We start from the raw sequence: 12,813 nt of genomic DNA on the forward strand, positions 1-12,813 counted from the left end.
GTCTATTCATGAAAATTCCACTGCCATTGAGCCCTGCATAGTCCTGTTCTCACTGCATAGTCCTGTTCTCACTGCATAGTCCTGTACTCACTGCATAGTCCTGTACTCACTGCATAGTCCTGTTCTCACTGCATAGTCCTGTTCTCACTGCATAGTCCTGTACTCACTGCATAGTCCTGTTCTCACTGCATAGTCCTGTTCTCATTAGCAGTTACCACAGCTTCACAGTGGAATTGAGGAGAGCTCTGATTGGCTACGCACCACATGGGGGAGGATCCATGAGTCCATCTCAATACAATTCTGTGGTTCTGTGATTCTTTGCAAAAAAAAGAACATTGTAACATTGCTGCTGGTGACTGAGGGGTTTCGAATCTGAAACACTGAAACGAGCTACTTCTGCCCAAACGGACTGAGGGTAGAGACCGCTGGTGTGGCTCTTGAAGGGTTCTTGATTGTCTGGACATAGGGCTAACATATTCTCTCCATCAGCTTCTAGTATCATTTCAGCCGTGTGGGCAGTGTATGTAGACAGTGGAGGTGGGCAATGTGTCCTCTGGAATCATGGAAGATCCCTGCAGAAAAACACGCTGAGAACTTTTATTGGTGCTCAGCGATGTCGGATTTCTTCACTCTGCCGCTGAATGACCATCTTGCCCCTTTATGACCTTGATGACCAGAAGATATGAACCTTTAGTGAAGTGGTGGAGTGGAGAAGAAGAACGGGTAGGTGTGACCCATAACCCTATGATGAGAACGGGTAGGTGTGACCCATAACCCTATGATGAGAACGGGTAGGTGTGACCCATAACCCTATGATGAGAACGGGTAGGTGTGACCCATAACCCTATGATGAGAACGGGTAGGTGTGACCCATAACCCTATGATGAGAACGGGTAGGTGTGACCCATAACCCTATGATGAGAACGGGTAGGTGTGACCCATAACCCTATGATGAGAACGGGTAGGTGTGACCCATAACCCTATGATGAGAACTGATAGGTGTGACCCATAACCCTATGATGAGAACTGGTAGGTGTGACCCATAACCCTATGATGAGAACGGGTAGGTGTGACCCATAACCCTATGATGAGAACTGATAGGTGTGACCTATAACCCTATGATGAGAACTGATAGGTGTGACCCATAACCCTATGATGAGAACTGATAGGTGTGACCCATAACCCTATGATGAGAACGGGTAGGTGTGACCCATAACCCTATGATGAGAACTGATAGGTGTGACCCATAACCCTATGATGAGAACTGATAGGTGTGACCCATAACCCTATGATGAGAACTGATAGGTGTGACCCATAACCCTATGATGAGAACGGGTAGGTGTGACCCATAACCCTATGATGAGAACTGATAGGTGTGACCCATAACCTTATGATGAGAACTGATAGGTGTGACCCATAACCCTATGATGAGAACTGATAGGTGTGACCCATAACCCTATGATGAGAACTGATAGGTGTGACCCATAACCCTATGATGAGAACGGGTAGGTGTGACCCATAACCCTATGATGAGAACTGATAGGTGTGACCCATAACCCTATGATGAGAACTGATAGGTGTGACCCATAACCCTATGATGAGAACTGATAGGTGTGACCCATAACCCTATGATGAGAACTGATAGGTGTGACCCATAACCCTATGATGAGAACTGATAGGTGTGACCCATAACCCTATGATGAGAACGGGTAGGTGTGACCCATAACCCTATGATGAGAACTGATAGGTGTGACCCATAACCCTATGATGAGAACTGATAGGTGTGACCCATAACCCTATGATGAGAACTGATAGGTGTGACCCATAACCCTATGATGAGAACTGATAGGTGTGACCCATAACCCTATGATGAGAACTGATAGGTGTGACCCATAACCCTATGATGAGAACGGGTAGGTGTGACCCATAACCCTATGATGAGAACGGGTAGGTGTGACCCATAACCCTATGATGAGAACGGGTAGGTGTTATACATAATCCTATGATAAGTAAGAATATGCTAATTAATTTAGGAGTCCTGTATGTGCTCTGGTGCTTGTACCAGGGTCTTTTGGTCAGTTCTAGCAGTTTATTATATTTTAGAACCACTGAAAGCGTATATTTCTGAAAGTATTCTTCAAAGAGCTAAATTTGCATTCTGGCACACAGGTGCACTGATGTGAAATTCTGACCAGATGTTAAAATTGAGACTTCCATATCTCAATCTCATTCTTCAGTGATTAACCTGTCATCAGTCCTATTTGTTTGGCTTTGTTTTCAAGTTTAGATCTGGACCATAAAAAATCTTAATTATTGAGCCTTTAGATTTGATCTAACAAACGTTTTTTAAGGTTGTAAAAAACATGAAGCAACCATCAGCAACCTGATGAAGCTTTATGAAGCATAATGAAGTTTGTCTCAAGACATTAAGTCTTTGTTTAAGCTATTATTTTTTATACAATAATGGAATGAAAAGTTGTGTTATTGTCTCATGCTAGTTATGAAACAATGCTGGCAAGAGGAGCCCTGCTATTGGTTCATACTTGGATGAACCCCTGAAGTAGCTGGATGGATTCCTACCTTCAAGAAATGTGTAATGTCATATGTGTAACATTCAGTTATGAGATTATTGCAAACTGGCTGATTTCTGTTTCTGCATAATCACAGATCATCATAAATTAATATAAATTAAAATTGTTTTCCTCTTTTAAAGTGGTTTTTATAGCTTTTCACATTTCATTAGTTCATTAGTTTCATCCCATACCCTGCCCCATACTCCATCACATACTCTGTCAGATATTCTGTCACATACTCTCACTGATTTATGGAGCTGCTCTTTCCTTCTGTCCTGCTGTTCTTCCTAAGGAACTCAATAAATGACTGGAGGCTGGAGCTTCTCAGCCTCTGTAGGTCAGTTTTAATACGACTCCTGTCTGACATCATGCCGAGGGAAATGCCCTTTGAGGAGAATGACTTGAATCAAGCCCCAAAGACCAGGGTAATCTGTCCTTCCTGTGATGATAGTGGCCAACTTTGTTGTTCCAGAAATGCAGGATAATAGCATGTCAGTGTCAACTACAAACTGTACTTGTACGTAGAGTGTGTGCTGGGCAGGTACCACCATTGTGAAGGTGATGGAGACTTTGCTATACTGCATAATTACAGTAATTTCTCAGATGTCATCGGTAACAGCAATGTGTCCCCAACGTGTGTAAGTTACACCCCTCAGCATATGTCCCAGAGCGGGGAACCCCTCCCAGTATACACATGTTTTGTGGGCACGCACATGCTGGTTGCCTTGGGATTGCTGTGCTCATAACTGGCACATCAGTTTGCTTTAGGTCCTTTGTCAGATGCTGTTTGTCTAGTGAAATTTACCCTAAGTGTTTTGTCTTTGTTTATATCAATTCTACTTTTTTGTTTTTTCAATTCTACTAAAACTGCTCATAAGCCATGGAATAAAAGAACTTCAAACTTTAAAAGAACTTTAAAAGCTTCAATAGTTTCAGTAGGTTTTACAGAAGTGCTGTATGTTCCACAATCTGGGAGCAGCAGCAAAGAAAGCACAATTGTGCTTAGATTATAATCCAGAGTGTGGAACAAGAAGAAGCCATTATGTATTGCTGTATCTCAAGGATTGAGAGGAAGAATGAGTGCTGGTGAGGATTAGTGAGTAATGAACTGAGGGGCTAAACCTTGAGCACAACAGATCAAGGCACTTAGTCTTGTTTTCTAGCTCATTCCTTCTCTTTTCTTTTGTCTCTTCATCTCAATTTTACCTCTTTTCTCTCTCTCTTACATCCCTCTCTAATTCCCCTTCTCTTATACCCTGTACTTTCCTTTCATTTCTCAATCTCTCATCTCTCTGGACAGATTGTTGCCTTACGGGAGCAGAATGCTCACATTCAGAGGAAGGTGGCATCTGGAGAGGGTGCAGACGACCTGCTGGAGGGCACTGATGCTACACAGAAGATCCATGGCAAGGTGCACACTGCCGCCTTCTAAACCCCACCAACAAACACCAACCATTCTCCAACACCACTGAGCACCAGTGTTCTTCAACAACAGTCAAGCTTTCAATGGACACTAATTACTAATTACTTACTATGGACACCAATTTTCTGATACTGATGCATGACATTAAATGTTCAGAAAAAGAACTCAAAATAAACGAATGGAGCAGAACATCCTAGAGACCATACACGTGTTCAGACCATACACGTGTTCAGACCATACATGTGTTCAGAACACACGTGTTCAGAACGTACATGTGTTCAGACCATACACGTGTTCAGATCATACACGTGTTCAGACCATACACGTGTTCAGAACGTACACGTGTTCAGACCATACACGTGTTCAGACCATACACGTGTTCAGAACGTACATGTGTTCAGACCATACACGTGTTCAGATCATACACGTGTTCAGACCATACATGTGTTCAGAACGTACACGTGTTCAGATCATACACGTGTTCAGACCGTACATGTGTTCAGAACGTACACGTGTTCAGAACGTACATGTGTTCAGACCATACACGTGTTCAGACCATACACGTGTTCAGACCATACATGTGTTCAGACCATACACGTGTTCAGACCATACATGTGTTCAGAACGTACACGTGTTCAGATCATACACGTGTTCAGACCGTACACGTGTTCAGAACGTACACGTGTTCAGAACGTACACGTGTTCAGACCATACACGTGTTCAGACCATACACGTGTTCAGAACGTACACGTGTTCAGATCATACACGTGTTCAGACCATACACGTGTTCAGAACGTACACGTGTTCAGACCATACACGTGTTCAGACCATACACGTGTTCAGAACGTACACGTGTTCAGATCATACATGTGTTCAGACCATACACGTGTTCAGAACGTACACGTGTTCAGACCATACACGTGTTCAGACCATACACGTGTTCAGAACGTACACGTGTTCAGACCATACACGTGTTCAGAACGTACACGTGTTCAGACCATACACGTGTTCAGACCATAAACATGTTCAGAACGTACACGTTTTCAGATCATACACGTTTTCAGATCGTACACGTGTTCAGACCATACACGTGTTCAGAACGTACACGTGTTCTGACCATACACGTATTCAGATAATACACGTGTTCAGATAATACACGTGTTCAGACCGTACACGTGTTCAGAACGTACACGTGTTCAGAACGTACACGTGTTCTGACCATACACGTGTTTAGACCAAACACGTGTTTAGACCAAACACGTGTTCAGACCATACACGTGTTCTGACCATACACGTGTTTAGACCAAACACATGTTTAGACCAAACACATGTTCAGACTCACAATAGAGTCTGGCAGGCTTTTCAAACTATGTTCTTAGTCCAACTCACCCCAAAGGTAAGAGCAACGGTCATGTGACAGTAGATTCAGGGACAATGGAGCTTCTTTTTAGAAAGAGAGTTGTATTAATAGCACAGACGTGTGGACTCGAGTCACATGACTTGGACTCGAGTCCGACTCGAGTCACTAAACTGATGACTTGTGACTTGACTCAACAACATCACTGAAGACTTGCGACTTGACTTAGACTTTACCTTTACTGACTTGGACTTGGAATCAGACTTGAGCTTTAAGACTTGAAAAGACTTGAAATCCTTATTTTAACATAATAAATAAGTAATATAGAATCACATAACTGGATAATTTTGTATTAAATGGTGCTGTAAAATGTGAACTGCTCAGCTCAGTTTATCCGTAACCGATCGGGGGGAGAGGGGGAGAGGGGCAGCAGCGTTGAATTTGTGCGGAGAGGACAAGCAACATGCTCCCAAAAATGATCCTGTTAAATTATAAAGATTATGCTGTTGTGAATAAAAGAACTGTGACATGCAAGACATGTGGAGTCAGGATAAGAGATGGAGATGCAGCCACTTCAAACTTTGTTCGACATTTGAGGCTGCACAAACAAAAGTAAGACTGTATATTTAACATAATGAATTAACGGTTAGCCAGCTTGCTGGGATGTGATAACTCAGGGGTCGAAAATTAACTTTTACAAGGGTCCACATGAGCAACTTGACTTGTGTGAGCGGTCCGCACCGATAATTCGAAAGCAGGGGTGGGGGGTGGGGGGTGGGTGGTGTGGGGGGTGGGGGGGGGTGGGGGGGCTGACGGACGGACGGATGGGGGGACGAACGAACGAAAGTCACGGGGGGGGGGGGGGGGGGGGGGTGACGATGACAATTGCAACATCTCACTGAAGCAAACCGAAACACCTCAAACGCCTAACGTTAGTTAGTCTGACTAACTTAATATATCACTAATCAACTGCATCAATTGTGTTAAATATTGAAATTACATCTGGTGACTTGACTAGGACTTGAAGTTTAAGACTTGCGACTTGACTCGAAACTTGATTGTATTGACTTGGGACTTGACTCGAGACTCGCTTGTATTGACTTGGGACTTGACTCGAGACTAGATTGTGAAGACTTGAGACTTGTTATTTGCAACTTAGTGACTTGTTCACATGTCTGGCCATAGTCATAACTGTGATGCTGTGCTGTCAGAATTTCACACATGCCAAAGTTCTGTGAGCTCATCATTCTGAAATACACGTGGAGAAACAGGTTTGTGAGCCACCACACCACAGACGTGAACACACCTTCAGCTTGGACACAGCCGGCTGGAAATATTTTCTTCACTATACTACTGACTCCAGCTCAGATGAACAACACTTCACATTCAGGTGTCTAGGACCATGCTCATTCAAAACGAGTGGATTTATAGATTAAATTAGAGGTGAAAGGACAATGGATACTAGATCATGAGTGGAAGAAACTGCATCTCATAAAATTCCCGACTTATTCTCTCAAACCTTTTTTGCTTCATACTTAGGTCCTCTACTAGAGTCCTGGGGGGCTGGAGGGTCCTGCGTAGTATCTTAGTTGTTCTCAGGACTGCACACGTCTGGACAGATCTCAGATCTTCTTTCTAGAATCTGCTGGAGGATCAGTTTGGGAGTTTCAGCCTCTTTCTCTAGCTTTTCTCTCAGCCCTTCATGTCTCTCAAGCTTTTTGGATTCCTTGTTCCTGATGTTGCTATTACTGGAGATTGCCACATTAAATCACTATGGTCATCTCCTGTTGTTGGTCAATCACTACTGTGTCTGGTTAGTTAGCCTATACCACTTTGTCAGTCTGTATCTGGAAGTCCCACCGGACTTCTCCACGACCTCCGGGGGTTTATCCTGCTTTGACCTTGGAACTTCCAGCCCATATTCAGCACAGATGTTTCTGTATTCTATGCCAGCCACTTGGTTATGGTGTTCTATGTATGCCTGCTAACGTCTTACATCCTGCTATTATGTGCTAGATATTCTCAGGGACATTCTTGCACAGTCTGCATGTCTTTCAATTCAGTCTTTTCCAGCCATTGGTAGGATTGTCCCATATCAACCCCTCCCAGTGGTTCCTCTAGTGGTTCCTGCTCCTCCTCATTCTCGTCCTCAGGCTTCTGCTGACATGTTTGGAACCAGGAGTTTCATCCTGGGTGGTGGCTCTGCTGTTCACTAATCCACACCCACCTCCTGCCTTGTATTTCTTTTTAATGAACACCTCTGCATTAAGAGGAATTTCCTTGTCTTGATGTCAGTGGCTTCTGTCTCCTCCTTTGGCCAGTTTATTATGCCAGCAGGGTATCTGATGACACGTAGAGTGTAGGTGTTGATAGCCCAAATCTTGTTTTTCACAGCTTACATTACATTCAGCTGACTCATTGTAGGTAGTAGCTGTAGCTGCTTTATTGTGGTGTCTTCATGATTCCCAGTTGCCTGTGGGATTACAAGGTATTTGTAGCTGCCCTTAACATCTGTTATGTTCCCTTCTGGTAGTATGGTCCCCTTGAGAGCCTTTTTTGAAGTCTGCTAGCATGATTGTTACTGGCCGTCTGCTCTCAGATTCAGGGAACATTGGGTATTGTTGTGTGACGCTGCCTTTTTCTCCCATATGCTTTTCAATTATTGTTCAATCCCCATTTTTTTGGCCAGTCATGCTCTGTTAGGGAACTGATCTTGTGACTGGAGGGTCATGGGTTTGATTCCCAGGCCCTAGGCCATGACTGAAGAGCTCTTGTGCAAGGCACTTAGCCCCAACCTCTCCCTAGGTGCTGTAACGTTACAGATTCTATCGTAACTGGAGGCGGACACAATTGCAAAGAGTCAGGGGCTTCATTTACATGAGATTCAACATTATTAGAGTTAGAACACAGAGATACACACCCAACGGACAAACTTGGAGCACGACAACAAGACGTATATATGCAAAGCATCTTAACATGCAGAGCAGTTACACAGTTCAAAAGATCTTAATGATAAGAAAGAAATGTATACTGAAAGAGCAGACTAGAAACTAACAATGAACACACAATATAGCTTAACAAAGAAGAGATAGGGAAAACAAAGGAAACTGATACTCACTGGGATAGAACTGAGTATAACTAAAACACAAGAAGACAATCTGTGCAATAACCTAAGCCTCGCAACGCATGCCTAACCACACAGTAAACCAACCAGACACACAAACACGCTGTACATTTAAACCCACATCCGACAACAATAACAGAACAACTTACATAGCTAGACGACAGAAAACATCTTAAACAAGGACACCAAAACAACTAAGATCACGATTAGCAGCTAAGGACGAGGTCTGGGAATTCTAAGACAACCTTAAATCACGCAAAGAACAAAACAACGACCAGCAAAGACGGTGTCCAAGAATTTAAATAGGAAGATCAAATGAGGAAACGAGGCACAGGTGATACATTTAATACACGAGGCTGGATCTAGGCGGTGAAAGGAAAAACACTAAAACAAAAGGACAACGAAAATAATTGACGAGGGGGGGGGGGGGGGGGGGGGCAGGACAATGCGATACAGGTGTTCTGGGCACTGTGCACCTCAGCCCCCTAGTGATCACTAGATGGGTTAATGCAGAGGACTAATTCCAATTGGGGTGAAAATCACAATTGGCAATGTTGGCAACTTAAAAACTTAAACTAAGTTCTTGTGACCAAATCATACTCATCAAGTTAGAATGACATTCCAGTGTCATTTCTGTATATCATGGTGGGATAAATTAGATAGTTAATGTCTCGTTCTCGTGTTGCAGCTGCTCGTAGCTGCTATGTTTAGCCATTCTTGGTGATGATTTCTCTGAGGGTATTCAGTCCAGGTTCAGAACAGCAGTGGGAACATCAATCAATCAATCAAATTTTATTTATATAGTGCTTTTTACAACAGTTGTTGTCGTCACAAAGCTTTACAAGTGCCGAGTCCTAGCCCCCAGTGAGCAAGCCAAAGGCGACAGTGGCAAGGAAAAACTCCCTAGTTTTTTGCATGAGGAAGAAACCTTGAGAGGAACCAAGATTCAGGGGGGGAACCCATCCTCCTCTGGCCGACACCGGTCACCATGACAACAACATGGCGTCTCATTGGTAGATCTTACACTTGGTGATGACCCATGCTCTGAAGTTGGACTACAGGGTCATCATCCACAGCCCCCTGGACATCTTGATGAACGCTCTTAGTGTCCAGCTGATGGTAAACAGCCTCAAGCATTCTAGGATCCTTGTGCGGGGCATTGAATCATGGCTCAGGTTAGTCTGTCTGGAATGTAACTGCCCCTTTCTGGGGGGTCTTTCTGGATCAAAACTATATATATATATATATATATATATATATATATATATATATATATATATATATATATATATATATATATATATAACTAAAGGAAGTTAGAGAACGAAGGAAGATAATAAAAGAAATAAGGAAAGTAAGGAGGAGTTAAAGAAAAGTAGAAAACCTGATTGAAGATAGTAAGGGTTGGGCAGAGAAACGTAAATGAGGGATGGAGAAGTGGAGAGAGTATAGTGAGGAACAGTGTGAGAAAGGGAGAGGAGAAACTGGAGAGGAGAATAGAAGGAGAAGAAAGAAGAAGGAGAGAAAGACCTAATTAGTGTGGTGCACTTGGCTGGCTGCAAATGAGCATGTGCCTATCACACTCAAAATGAAGCAAGTGAGTGAATGAGTCAGTGGAGGGGGAGACGTACCCACAGCTCTTTAACACCTCACATGACATATTTCACAGCTTATTGTTCCGCTTATTGGTCCTGTGCCTTAATATTCAAATAGGGACAGTTTTTATACAACAGTAGGTGTGGCAGGTAAAGACAACAGGGTGCACAACGTAGCCAATGTCTGTTAACACAGACTGATGTCTTCAACAATGTCAAAGTCAAATTTATTTATATAGCGCTTTTCACAACACACGTTGTCACAAAGCAGCTTTACAATCGTATGGTGTCCAGATCCCTAATGAGCAAGACAAAGGAGACAGTGGCGAGGAAAAACTCCCTATAGTTCAACACCACATCCAACCCCAACGAACACCAACGTTGTAATGTTCAGTTACCCTTACAATGTTCAGGAAAGGAACTGAGGAGCCAGACCAGCGGATGTGAGCGGGAGACTTGGCTCTGTGGTGTGGGGAGCTTCTCTTGGCTGTCTGTCCCTCTGCCGTGAATTACACCAGAGAGATGCGCTAATTTTAGTAGCATGTTCATGTGCAGCAGTTTGCAGTGCGCTAGCATGAGGAAGATCTTCACTTCTCACCCTGCAGCTAGAACCACTAAGCTCTGATAGACATTACAGCACCAACTATGCAAACCATGCTGAATCTGACTGAAAATGTATTATGATTAGAACTGCATAAATGAATATACGAATGCATAAATGAATTAAATGATAGATGGTTAAGCTAATAAATTAACAATTGCATGAATATATGAATAAATGAATAAATAAACAGATAAATTATCTCAGAATAATGAATAAATAGCTAACTACTTGAATGCTTTTTGCAGCAACTGTGTCTGTGTGTGTATCTCTATGTGTGCATATGTGTGTTTGTGTGCGCGTGCATGTGTGTCTGTGTTTGCCCTGCAGCGACTGTCTAATGGCTCAATGGAGTCTGGGGATGAGGCCAGTCAGGTGGTGGAACTGCAGGAGCTTCTGGAGAAGCAGAACTATGAGCTCACGCAGATGAAGGAGCGCATGTCCTCACTCTCCACCCGTGTATCAGAGGTGGAGCAGGAGCTGGAGACCGCCCGCAAAGACCTCATCAAGAGTGAGGAGATGAACAACAGATACCAGAGAGACATCAAAGAGGTGTGAGAGGGAGGTGCTCTCCTCTACATCTGTCTCTTTCTCTCACTCTCTCTGTCTTCTCTCTATCTCTGTCTGTCTTTCAGTCCATCTTTGTCTCTTCTCTCTTGTTCAAGTGACAAGAATACAGTTAAAACGTATGAGTTGTAGGTTTGGACAGGTCTGCTGTGTTGTGAGACCTGTGCCATATCAATTTGAACAGGTATGGGTTGATGATCTTGTGAAACCAGTCAGGTATCGACTTGGACGGGTGTATGCTGGTATTAAGACTTGTGAGATGCTGGTTTGAACAGAGTGGGGTGGTGGTATTTTGATACCTGTGTTGTGTTGGTTTGGAGGTGTGGTGGTGTGAGACCAGTGTGAAGTTGCTTTGGACAGGTGTGGGTTTATGGTATTGTGAGAACCTTGAGAGGTTTGTTTAGACAGGGGTGTGATGGTGTTGTGAAGCCTGTGAGATGGAGCACGTATTGCACGTTTGCTTCTCAGTTGACAGTCATGCTTCCCTTATTTAAGTCATGGCAGAACAAAATGATTTGCATGGAAAACAACTTTGCCACATAAACAACCGATAAACGTCCAGCTTGCTGCACCTTGGTTGTGTTTACTGTTCCACCAAGTTAGCTTTAGCATTCACACTTGATAATGAGAGAATAACACTAATGTTTTTAAGTATTGCATTAAAGCTGCAATTATCGTCTTTGTCTAATCATGCAACACTGTAACACACTGTCATTTACTGTGTGTACTCAAATCCAAGATAGATATCTGACAATAAAGGCAATATTTATATAGGGCACTTGAGAACGCATGTGCTGCAATGGTGATGCTGAGCAACATCATAATTTGTGTGTTTGCTTGTGTGTGTTCTGGGTGTGTGTAGGCCATGTGTCAGAAAGAGGACATGGAGGAGAGGATTGTGACTCTAGAGAAGCGTTACCTCAGTGTCCAGCGGGAGTCCACCTCTCTCCATGACATCAGCGATAAACTGGAGAACGAACTGGCCAACAAGGAAGCTTTTCTCAGACAGGTCAGTCCGCTAGAAACGTATCCATTACGGGTCTGTGTATATGTACATCTATCCCTTCTAAAGAGAACACAAGATCACGTCCTTCAAAGAACTCTACAGAATACAGTATAACTGTTTTTGTTTTAGAATAAAAATAATATTAATACCACTAAAAATGATAATTTTTACTGTTCAAAATGTTCAACTGTTCAAATTGTGTTGAATTTTATCTCTTAAAGCTGCAGTATATTTGGTAGTCATCAAATCTGGCAAAATAAGAATAATGGAAATAATAGAATCAGAAAAATAGACGAATAGAAGAAGAAGAATAATAGAAGAATAACAATGAAGTGAAGTACTATAATACGATTAGATTGCTGTACGTGTCCCTCTTTTCTGTAACTGATAAGAAGTTTTAATGACCTTAAAACCACTGACATCCATTTGTCCCTGTCAGTTTGTACAGTCCAAGAGGTCATTTTGGACCACCATCTGTATTTTATATATTTTTATAAATAATAAATTGTCCTTTCTGTTGTATAACCAAAACTGTTTCATCATAGTTCCTTAAGTCCAGAAACAGGC

The 12,813-nt window shown here is 42.8% G+C and overlaps 1 protein-coding gene across 12 annotated transcripts in view; it reads left to right on the forward strand.

Moving 5' to 3' along the window:
* The window catches only part of ppfia2 (PTPRF interacting protein alpha 2), a 286,573-nt gene that overhangs the window by 219,951 nt on the left and 53,809 nt on the right, over positions 1 to 12,813 (forward strand). For 9 of the 12 annotated variants that reach the window (XM_076989764.1, XM_076989762.1, XM_076989766.1 and 6 more), the window contains 3 exons: positions 3,874 to 3,984; positions 11,004 to 11,225; positions 12,103 to 12,249. In XM_076989764.1, coding sequence (XP_076845879.1) covers positions 3,874 to 3,984; positions 11,004 to 11,225; positions 12,103 to 12,249 — 480 coding nt within the window. Of the gene's footprint in view, positions 724 to 1,912; positions 2,594 to 3,873; positions 3,985 to 11,003; positions 11,226 to 12,102; positions 12,250 to 12,813 lie in introns of those variants that run through there. The other 3 variants (XM_076989772.1, XM_076989770.1, XM_076989771.1) reach the window with 3 other exon arrangements.

The sequence above is a fragment of the Brachyhypopomus gauderio genome, unplaced genomic scaffold (assembly GCF_052324685.1).
Source record: "Brachyhypopomus gauderio isolate BG-103 unplaced genomic scaffold, BGAUD_0.2 sc70, whole genome shotgun sequence".
NCBI lineage: Eukaryota > Metazoa > Chordata > Actinopteri > Gymnotiformes > Hypopomidae > Brachyhypopomus > Brachyhypopomus gauderio.